The 11,819-nt window shown below is 49.4% G+C and overlaps 1 protein-coding gene across 1 annotated transcript in view; it reads right to left on the reverse strand.

Moving 5' to 3' along the window:
- The window catches only part of WWC1 (WW and C2 domain containing 1), a 65,701-nt gene extending 55,209 nt beyond the window's left edge, over positions 1-10,492 (reverse strand). Inside the window, exon 1 of the mRNA XM_062502069.1 lies at positions 10,374-10,492. Coding sequence (XP_062358053.1) covers positions 10,374-10,492 — 119 coding nt within the window. The remainder of the gene's footprint in view (positions 1-10,373) is intronic.
- Between the last annotated feature and the right edge of the window lie 1,327 nt (positions 10,493-11,819).

Below are 11,819 nucleotides of genomic sequence, written 5' to 3' on the forward strand. Positions count from 1 at the left end.
CATACTGACATAACCTCATTATTCCCTACACCTTCAAACAGACATCTAGGCTAGTCACAAAGCAGCTGGACCAAAGCAGCATTCCAGTATGTCTTCAACAAAAACAGGTAAGAGGCAGTACTGTCATTCCGAGTTGTTGCCACACAACTGCCCAACCACTCCAGACAGGTAGTTCAAACAATGAAGCCTTTCAAGGGCGTTGCTAAAATTATTAAACTCTGGTTATTTACTGCAAGCCTGTTCAGTATGAAATCTGACTGCAAAGGAACACTTACCCACATCCCACGCTCCATCAGAGTGCCACAAGCACGTTTCCAAGCAGAAGGTTTATGGGTGTGAAGACCACCTGGGCTGTTCTCATTTTTGTACTACACACAGCAAAACCCCAGGACCCAGGAGCTAACTGCACCAAGCGCCACCTTCTTTCAAGGACCTGAATGCCACTTGGCTCTGCTCAGGAAACCAGAGCAGCTTCCAGGCCCATCCTGCTGCCTGGGGCTGTGGCAGCAGCCACAGAGACACGATGGGACGTGGTCTGACACAAGACCAAATCCTCCCAGCCCCAAACAGGCAGGTCTAAACCAGACTGTGAACTGCAGCATGCTCAGCTGCAGTCATGAGTTCCTCCACTCACGGAGGGATCTCCTCCTGGCAGGAAGGAAGAAGCACCACAGCACCTGACCCAAACCCCACAGTGACTGCACTGTGAAGGACCAGCCCAGCCAAGATACTGAAGATGCAACACAGTTTGTCAGAGCTACCATCCAAAACTGCAGGAGCCTGCATCTGGGAAGCAGATAGCAAAGAAACCAGGAAGCATTCTGGGGTATTAGCTACAGACTACTGGACAAATAGAGAATAAAGATGAGAAAATTCAACAGAACATTTGCTTTAGGGATAAGAGTGGCATTTATAAAAGATGTGTGAAAACAAGCCTGAGTGGAAGACTCCATGTGACCAGTTCAGTTGCAAATTTGTCTTTTCAAACTAAGATTTTTATCCATGCAACCCTTTTGTAAGTGACCATGCCAGGCTCCTGTCATGCAACCCCCCCCCCCCCCCCCCTTCCATCCCCATAATCTTCTCCTGAAAAGAAATCTTAAAAAGGAAGTGAGGAGTACTGCCCAAGGAATACAAGAGAAGCAAATGAGATGTGCTTTAAGACAGTATTCACATGTTTTCATTAGCATCAGGCAGACGACGGCAGATACCTTCTAAACTGAATTATTAGTAAGCCAGTTGTATGAGCAACTCACCATGGCTGCCACACAGCAGTCAATGAGTAATTAACAGATGACAATGTATTTACTTTTACTCCAAATTATAGACCAACTCAACTGAGTTTTCACATCCAAATTTTAAAAGAAAAACATAGAAAAGAAGCCTAAGATATCATAAAAAACTTTAGTGCCACAGTAAAACCATGGGACATGGCAGAAGCCATGACATTACACTTCCCTCCACATACAGACTAAAATATGACAGAATAACACTCGGTAAGGGCTGCAAAGAGTTATCTTTGCCAGACAAATCTGCCATGTCTAGAATACTGGAAAATGTTTTGAGAACTAGCTGTTAAAAGCCTTCTGTGTATGCACCCATACAAGAATAAAACAGTCCCATCAAGACAATAACTTGTGTTAACTCTGATGATTAGACCTTGTGGTGTGACATAAGAAAAGTAACATAAGGAAAGACAAATAGCACACCTGGCTTACTGCCTTGCTAGCTAACAAGCTATTTAGGTTAGCTGGATGTGGAGATGACTTCAAGGAATTTCAGAAAAATCTAAACAAGTGGGTCAACTGACAGATGAAGTGGAGAGATACCAGATGTTGAGAAATGTTGAATAATACACTGAATGGGAGAGTTTAACCTCCTTATTCTCTGCAGGGTTAACACACCACCAATCAAATACACTCGAGCACCACCACATCCATGCCCCAACAAAAAAGCCTGTTCAAAGTGATGATTTAATTTTAAGTTTAACCATGCGAAAACTCTAAAATACCAAATGTTATTCATGCTAAAAGTATTTATTTAACAAACAAACAAACAAAAAATCCCCAACAATTCAATATGAAAAACTCACCTGGAATTAGATACAGTACAGGTCATCAGAATTTAGGTAACTCTTACTATTTTTTTCTAAAAATAACTAGCACCACCCAAGACAGGCCACCAGCCTGAGATGCCTCACAGGAAACAAACTGGATAATTCACAGAGCTGCATGACACGGGACAGCCAAATACTTTCCATTATCATCCCCTCCCAAATCCCCTTAGAGATAATTTGGATAAGCAGCTCATACATATACTTAGTGTTTCAAACAGTCCAACAATGGAGCCAGTGTCCAAGATGAAGATATCAGGAGATGACTCCTCCTCTTCACTCAGGAGCCAGGGCCTGTGGTGTGACAGGCTTTTGTTGCCAAGCCATGGTGCCAACCTGCCTGAGCCCCTCGAGGATGTCCCATGGGATTCATGGCCCTGATGGCCTGGAGGCTGCATGGCCAAGGGGACAGCCAGTGCAGCTGTGCCTCTAGCACATCTTCTGGAGGCTGCAGAGGCTCAGCTGGCTCATGACATCTGAAGTTGTGCCTAGCACAAGCAAAATTAACCACTAAATTATTCACAGTATGGTTTCACAGAGCAGTTCTGGGGTTACCTACATTTTCCTGTGCTGCTTGAAGGGTCCAGAAGGTTATTTTATCCACTGCTGCTCCTCTGCAGGACATCCTCCCTGTGGGGTAGGGCTGTGAAGGATAAAATAGCAGAGAGCCCTCTCCTTGGCAGGGGACTGCCCTTGTTCTGAGTACAAGGCTATTAAGGCAGTTGAAAGTCACATATGAGAAATCTTCACGCTGTTGCAGGGTCATTTAAGCAATAGTTTCATTTACATTTCAGTTCAAAGTAGCTGTGTGACCACCTTACATCTCAGCTCTGCACAGAGCAGATATGAATGACTGCCTCTTGCAAATCAATACTGTTTATTGCGTGCTTTAAATCAATAAAGCTTCCCTCCATAGAGTACATTCTTCTAAAATAGTAATTAGGCATTTGAGGAGAACCAAACAGTTTCGCTAAACAACACCATTAGTCCTGAAATGTCAGTTTGACATCTCAGCCAGAAAGCACTTTGTCAGAACTAATTAATCCCTACAGCACCTCCATGAGATTGAGAAACCAATTCATCTGTTTTTCAAATGTGTTGGGTACTTATGCTGCAGAACATCGTGGCTGGGGTGGAAGCCGTTAAGTATCAGCGTAAACTGAGAACAAACCAAGCCAGGAGAACCCATCCAAGAGCAGAAAAAACACAGAGAACACTGACAGCTGCAGGATTTGGCTTCTTTGCATCTTCCTGTTACACACCAAACCTCCTGTGACTATCTGGAGAGTCTTCCAGATGCCACTTCACTGAATGAGTGGCAGTGAAAAGCAGTTATTTTTCTGCAGGGAGCAGTTTTGCCCACTGTTTGTTCAGCCAATTATCTACGCATGTAGCTTTAAAGGAGGAGGGAACAGTAACCTTAGGCTCTGTGAACAAGAACTGAGCTTAAACTGCTCAAATAAAGCCAAGTCCTCATTACCACGAGCAAAGTACGTAACCTTACTAAACAGGTCTCACAAATGGCAAGCAGCCAGCATGAGAAGTATTTCTCTCCAAGGAAGTGGTCAATCTGCATAGCTCTCCTACAGGTGCATGCAGTAGCACTAGTCTACATACCTCCACCTGACACTGCCAAGCTGCTGCCGCCCCTCTTTACTGATTAATTATTCCAGCTAACACTTGCCCTGCTGGTGCAGCACTCAAGGCCACCAGGTTCAGCCAGCCCTGGCACAGGGAGACCAAGGCTTTCCCAAGCCAGCTGTGTGGTCTGTCCCTCTCTGAGAAAGGCCTGAAGGTGTCCCATAGGACACAAGCGAGTGCCAAGCCCAGCCCAGGACATTTCCCTCCTGTCAGACGTGAGCTCAGCAGTGTCCCTGATGCTGCAGGAACGTGCTGTGGGGCAGTGACACTGCTCGGAATGCTGAGCACAGAGCAAGGACAGCCTTGGCAGCCTGCAGCCACCTCCAGGAGCACACAACAGCAATCATTTCCTAACAGACTCCTCCAGCAACTGAGATTAGAGCCAGTCCCAAAAGGTGGAGTGGTGGGTCAGTGACAGGATCCCCCTGAGCCACCTAGCAAACATCACTTCGTTATGTACAAGTGAGTTCATTAAACTCCTTTGGACAAATGTTCCCATGTTTTCCAGTACATTTTCTGGCACAATCTACAGGTATTTAAATTAAATTCAGACAAGGAAAATTTTGCTGCAAGCTCATCTTCCCATAACTGTACTAGTTACAAAGCTACCATGTGAAGAATATCTTCAGGAAATGATGTGCCTCTTTGCTGGTTTCATATGGGCTCCAGCAAGTGAAAATCCATTCTTCCTGTAAAACTCGATTAGAAATCATGGGGCAGAGCTAAGCACCTGGGAACACCTCCTCAGCTGGGCTGACAGAGAGCCTGACCAGGTCAAGTGCCTGGGGAGAATTTCACAAGTGCACCCTCAGCAGCACTGCCACCAGAGCCAGCCCCCCTCCCACCCCTCCAAGCCTCCCTGCTCAGCCCCAGCTGTGCCACCACAAGTTTCTGCACAAGCATACACAGCCTGGACCAACTGTTTCTGTAAATTAACCCAGACAGCAAAATTACATTTTTCAGCCAGACCAGCTTCCTCACCTCGCTCCCTACACTGATACAGAATTTCATCCTGGCAGAAGCAGCAGCTTAAGGTGCCCCAAAAACAACAGCACCAAGCACCTGCCTGGGATGCCCAACACTGCAGCCACATCTCCCCTGTCATATCCACATCTTCTGGAATTTACTAGCCAACTCCCTGCCATTCCACTGGATATGAAAATATATGACCAACAAAGCAATGGGCTTGTGGATTCTGTTGCCAAATAAGTTTCCATTTAGTGGCAACTTCTAACTTCACATGCTGTCAGTTTTTGAGGCAAAATTAAAGGAATGAACTTGTGAGCAAGATGACCTTGCCAGAGCAGAAGATGAAGCTCAACCTACATATTTCTAAACAACGTGATTTACAGAGATTTCTTCAAAAGCATTTCTGATCCTTAAAGATTCAAAATTCCCCAAGATGCATTAAAAAGCTGCTAAGCTGAACAAAGCCTCACATTTTTCCTTTTCTTTTTTATCATGTTCCATAGGGAGGCAAGATAAAATAGTGCTTTTTGTCATTCTAAAGTAACTGCCAACATCTTCTGTCTCTACACACGTGTGCATACCATACCTTCAGCAGTGATGCCCTTGTTAAAAAGCATCACACCTGTTGTTTTCAGTTCCCTCCACAGTGTGAGGTGAGCTTACACAACAGAGGAAGCACACTGGCTCTGAAGGCAGTCCCTGCAGTCTTCAAAACATCCAGGCTTGTCTGTGATATCCGGGGAAGAAGAAAAAAAAAATCAACCCAACTGCCCCCCAAAAAATAAAATCTGATCTTTTATAACTGAAGCTGTGTGACGGATTTCAGCTCCAACCCACTTTTCCAATCTACAGGCGCATCCTGAGCTAAATCATCTTGGAGGACACTTGATATTAACAAATTAAAATAACTTGAAGTGTCACAACAATCTTGCTTGCTATCCTTGTCTCCTTATGTACTAGCACCTACATAAACCAATTACTATGGAAAAAAATGAGAACAGCACAAATCCTACACATGAGGACACCTGTTCCGAGGTGCCATTTGGATGGCTTTGAGGACTGCATTTTTGTCACTCCCTTCTGTACTCGTGGAAAATGGTCAGCAGTTTCTATGGGCACACACTGAGCTGCCTGTTCCTTATAAAGCTGTCAGCTATTTTGGGGAATGCAAACAGGAGAAAGCAGAAGATTCACATATATATGACAGGGTGCTTAGCTAGATATCAGCAAAGAAAGGCAACAACAGGCATCAAACTAGCAGCCTTCAGCTGCATGACCTATGCTGTTGGCACAGATGAAAGAGCATTTCTCTCCCCGGGCTTTTCTATCTTGGAGAATTTTTCTGTCTTCTCCTTATGCTTAGTGATTTTCATCTACAGAAGAGCACAACGCCTTTTGTTCCTGCTGCCTTTCGTTCCTGCTGCCTTTCATTGCCCTCCCTTCTTCCAGCCCTTTTCTTTTGAAGGATTCTCACATTTAAGTTAGCAATAGCAGCTTTATTCCAGTCATTAAAGTTATTCTACATTTAAGCAAGTAATCCAAGGAGTAGACAGTCACATACGAATTTTCAGCACAACGCTCACATTTCTAAATCTTTAATAAAGGTAGTTTGTAGACCAAGTCTGCAGAGCAGACTGGGGATGAAAAGCTTAGAGATCAGAGTAATACAGAGGGGACAATACTCCACAGCATTTCTCATAAAGCCTAGAAGGGCAAGGCTAGATGATGGTGCTCTCCATATTATATGCCTGGCTTTTTTCCACTAAAATCCTTGGGCTCAGCAAAGCTGAATCTTCCTGAGTAAATAGGTAGCCCTAACTATTTTAAATACACAAGATCTTACACCACATGCACTGGCCCTCAACCTTGGCAAATCTGTTCACCTACTTTGGAAGTTCATAGTGGAATAACCTCCATGTGGAGTAGTAATGGAATTTAGGTGGGAAATACAGAATCTGGGCTTTTACTTAATGAACATTTCCCAACCCTTTAAAGCAACAAGAGCCTTCAAGAAATGAAGAGCCATCAATTAAAGACACTGCTACCTCCCAAAACTGAAAACATCTGATGCTGTTTAGTGATTTCACCAAATTTAAGCTACAATTGTTCCTATATCAATCACTTTCATTCTCAGCAGGAGTCCAATGATAGAAGTGAATTGAGAAATTCAGTCAGCTCCTTCTAAAATAACCCAGAAAAACCTGCTTACACCACCAGGCCAGTAGGAGAGTGCAACACAAATATTCAAGAGTGGGATGGATTATTAAGCACAGCCAAATTTTCAGTGCATCCTGAAGCTTCTGTGTTGAAAGGCAAGGAGAAGTTAAAAAAATTATCCTCTTACAAGACAGTCTGAAGGAGAGTAGAAGTTCCCCTAAACCTGGCATAAAGAGCTCAAGGACAGAATAGCACAGGAACAGAGATTTCCATCTCTAATCCTCACTTCTGATGAAAGCTGAAATCTCACTCAGGGCACTCTGCTGTTCAAGTGCTGCTCATGCTGATGCTTAAAAACAGGCAGCAGCTGGTGCTAAAGTTTCGAGACACCACTGGTATTTTCTGTTTGGCCACCAGCACAGCAGCTTCCAGAGCAGATGCACACCCTGTGTAAAGAAAGCAAGTGAGACAGCTTTCTGGCATGGTTTACCCACTGGTATGTACTGGTGCAGACCTGAGAGGTCGTGCTTAGTTTTAAAACCAGGAATGACAAATTTTCTCCCCCAGCTCAATAAGGTTGGATCTTCTGTCACACTGTATTCAATTCCTGATTTATCTAATTCCCAACTGAGCTACCAAAAAAGGCAGCTATGTGAACTTCCTCTTACAAAAGGGAAAACACAGCAGGGTATTGGTTTTTCCCCCCAACCTGTTCAGAAGAATTGCCTTAGAGCTTTTTAACCTGAAATTCCTGTAATGCAAAGTACCTTGATTCTTTTCTGTTACACCATACCATAGGGACAGCAACAGTTAAATGACAAATTTCTTCAGTTTATTTAATCTTAGATGATTTCCCAAAATGCTCCAACATCCACTGGTTTCTCAGGAGCACCCTGAGTCTTAAAAGGTACAAAAGTGCTCTGGCATGCAGCTGCTTCAACCAAGGCACCTGAGCATCACTCGGGTCAGCTCTACAGGACAGTGAGATGCCACCAGGTGCCAGGACCTCCTCCTGGCAAAGTCTAACAGCCCCTCTCACCAACAGCAGGACTAGAGTCATGTGTTAAACAAGAACTGGAAAAGCACCAGCCCAGCTTCTGATTTCACAGCCCAAAGCCAGCTGAGTTTTCACCTTTCACCCCCTGCCTCCCCTTCCCTGCTGCAGACCCCCATGTGCCCACAGCCAGGTCTGCTTCCCTGGCAGCCAGTTAAACCAACTTCAGCAGGGCTGCAAACCTGCTGTCACATAACAGTGGGATGGCCCATGCCCTGAAGCTAGCTGGTATCCCTGCTCATGTTTATTTCCACTAAATTAAGCTGGAATGAAAGATTTAGGGAAGATTTAAAAACCTGTGTTCTATCTTTCACTACCAGTTGCTACTCGCTGATCAGGTTTGCAAAAGTCCCCACTGACACTGGGTTCAGAGTGAGCCCTGACTCCACATTCCTCAAACTTGCATTTCTACAGCCACGTTACCCAATATCTATTGATTTTTGCTGGGTTACAGACAGAATGTGTGAGCACAGCACACAGAGCACTGTAGCAAATTCACAAAACCAACATCTCAGCTGCAGCAATTTTAAATATGACTTAAAAATTGCTAACCTTTCAAACATTTAAACTTTAAAATACAGTGATAAAGTTCAATGCTCAGTGTGTAAATCCAAGTTCACTCCCCTGCTGGGGGTGCGGCCTGAGCAGATGAGAAATCCCCCATCGACTGTTTTTCTCAGGCAGTGGTAATTACTTGGAAGAGAAACTTCTTTCCTGTATGGCAGAGGAGAATTTCAGCTCTTAAAAGCTCATGGTCCACCAGATGATGGGTAAGTGTTGTGTCACATAGCTGTTCTACTGTGGACCAACAGACTCTTCAAAACCTTGTGGATTTTCAGAGGCAGTGTCCAACGCAGGTTGTTTCCTTGGCAGCACTACTGGAAGATGACTCAGATGCAAAGCTCGTCAGGGCCACATGTATTCAGGTGTATTTCTATGTGCACAACAAACGTCATGTGATAGGAGATATCAGAATGTGTTTGATTATTCCCCTCCAGCATTGGTGAGCAGGTAATGATTCTGTGACAGCTCAGTACACATGGCTAAATAAGCCACCCATTAAGTCATTTCTGTCATTCTTGAATCACTAACCAAGGGCACACAGGAATTTTTACAAGCCTGCATTAGGCCTATTAGATTTCTCAGTTGTCTTCATTCTCTGAACAAAATAAGGATGCCAGGAAAGCATTCACTGACTTTCATGAAGGTTAAAGAAACACCTTGAAACAACTCTGTTGCTGGCCCTTCTCAACCACATTCCTAAAACTGAACCCTAAGAGGAGTTCCAAAGCCCTGGCTGGCAGCAGGTTACATTTGTGTATAGTACACACAAGGATTATTCCTGGAATGCAGAACACTCCTTGAAATCTTGTAAAACTGGACAATCATTCACTTCCATGTTTAACAAAACACCCATCTAAGTAAACAGAGTGGAGGCAAAGTCCTGACATCCCACCACGAATGGAAGCCCCCTCCAGGAACTGATGGCTGGAGCAAGGGGAAGAAAGGAACACAAATTCAGAAATCGCACTTTCTGCCCCACAGCAAGGGAAACACTCACTGTCAGATGGGGAAGTATGTGAAATTTATCAACCACAAACTGCATAGTTCAGATTGTTGGAATTTCCAGCTCACTAGGATGGATCTTTGAGTTCCTGTTTCTGGGAACTTCAGCTAACAAAGCATTAAACGAGAAATTTAAAAACTTCTAATTTCAACGGTGATCCAGTAGTTGAGCTTCTTGTACGTTCTAAGCTCCCGTACTCTGAATCACCATGACTGCCTCAAGCATGGAAATACAACATGCTTGGAAATGACCTCGGTCTTGAGCAGCACCCCGTTTTCTGTTTATCTTTTCAAAGTAAGCGATGCAAGAAAAGAACTACTCAGAGCAAGCAGGAGCAAGGGGATACCGCAGAGAAGAAGGCGGCGATGAGGGGCGATCAGAGACACCCTGAAGTCAGCGAGCTCCGCGAGGGCCAGACTCTATAAGGCCACTCGCAGAGGTAGCCACGATGTAGGACAGGGCCCGCCGAGACCTCTGCGACTCCAGCTTGCCCCGAGCCAGCGCAGCGAGCCCCGGGCGGGCTCGCAGCCCCGCAAGGGCCGCATGGCCGCGCCGATCGCAGCCGCGGAGCAGCGTGCGCTGCGGGTCCCGGCACGGCTGGGGCCGGCCAAGGACAGAGACCAGAACGGCAGCAACACAACTCCCTGAGACTCCTCCATCCCTCCCCTCCCGTGCAGCGGGCAGCCGGCCGCCACCGCCCGGACAGGCCGGGCCCGCAGGTAACGCCACGAACCGTCCCGCCCTGCCGTGCCGCGCCGCGGAGCCCGAGCGGAGCCGGGGGACGGCCACAGGTACCGGCCGGGCTCCCGGGGAGCCGCGCCGGGCTCTGCGCGCACACCGCGGCCGCGGGGTCCCCGCCCGCCGCCGCCCACCTGTCGCGGGGGTCGACCCAGCTGGTGGTGCGGCTGCCGTGGTCGATGTAATACACCTTCCCGTCGTAGTCCCGCGCCTCCTCCCAGCCCTCGGGCAGCGGCAGCTCCTTCCGCGGCATGGTCCGCGCCGCCCCATGCACCGCCGCGCTGCGCTCCGGGGGCCGGGCCGGGGCTCCCCTCCCGCGGGCGGCTCGCAGCGGTGCGGGGGCCGCGCCGGCCCAGCCGCGCTGGGAGGCGCCGCCGCCGGGCAGCCTCACGTGCCGGCCCCGCGGCAGGGGCGGGCCGGGCCGGGCCGGGGCGGTGACGGGAGGGCGGCGACGGCGGCGGCGAGCCCGCGGTCAGCGCTGGGCGCGGAGCCCCGGCCGCTCCGCCCGCTCACGCCTCCATTTCCTGCTCCGCCGCCGGCCCCGCCGCGAGTCCCACGGCGGCCCCGCCCCCGGCCCGGCCACACCCACCACGCGTCCACACCCACGCCACGCCCCTCGGCCACACCCACGGCCCCGCGCGGGTCCCGCGGGCCGCGCGCCCCCGAGCGCCCCTGGCGGCGGGGCCGGGAGCGGGGTGGGCCCGGGAAGGGGCCAGCGATGGGCTCGGGGACTCCGCGGGGCCGGAGCACCGGGCTAGGGCCGGGGACAGCGGCCAGAACCGCGGCCCTGCTCCGCCCCTCCGAGGGGATGCGCCGAGTGCACGGCGCGGGTGGCAGGGAGCGCGTGGGGGCTGCCCGGTGCCCTGGAGGACACGGCCGTGGGCTGCCGGTGCTGGCGTCGCACGGACGAGCGCAGCAGCTCGGACGCCCCTGGGCCAGGAGGTGGCCCTGCCCCGGGCGCTCTGCCCTCGGGTGGCCCGGCTCAGCTGCCGCAGGGGCCGGCGGGGAGCCAGGAGCCGTCGGGGCAGCCCACGGGCGTGGCAGGGGTGACTCTCTGCGGGTTCCGGAGGGAAGGCTCGTGGCGGCTGTAAGGTGGACACGCGTCGACCGTGGGGAAGCCGGGTTATAAAAGTAGTTTGGGTGGCACAGACAGCCCCCGGTACAGCCGCACGCCGCAGGGAGGGTGAGGGTGCCCACCCCGCGGGCACGGACCCTTCCCGAGCAGCCGCTGCCGGCACCTGAGCGTGGCTCTGGCACAGCTGTCGTGAAGCAGCTGTGAGGACGTGCCCTCCACAGCCTTCTCTGCCCACGTTTCGGTCATTTGGGCTCGAGCAGACAGCCCGTGACAAAATGTCACAATGGTGGCACGCGATGGGGCCGTGAGCCGAGGCGGGTGACGTGCCAGCGTGGCATGAGGGGACTTGTGTGCGAGGTGGCACTTTCCCTGGTGAGCACCAGCCACCGCCGGCTCCCTGCTGCCGAGGGCGCGGTGGATGCAGTAAGTTCTGTAGAGCTGCAGCTATTGAAAGAGCAGAATGGAGCAGGGGATCCCTGCCAAGCGCAGGGATCTGTGGAAAAGG

Source organism: Cinclus cinclus, chromosome 14, assembly GCF_963662255.1.
Source record: "Cinclus cinclus chromosome 14, bCinCin1.1, whole genome shotgun sequence".
Taxonomy (NCBI): domain Eukaryota; kingdom Metazoa; phylum Chordata; class Aves; order Passeriformes; family Cinclidae; genus Cinclus; species Cinclus cinclus.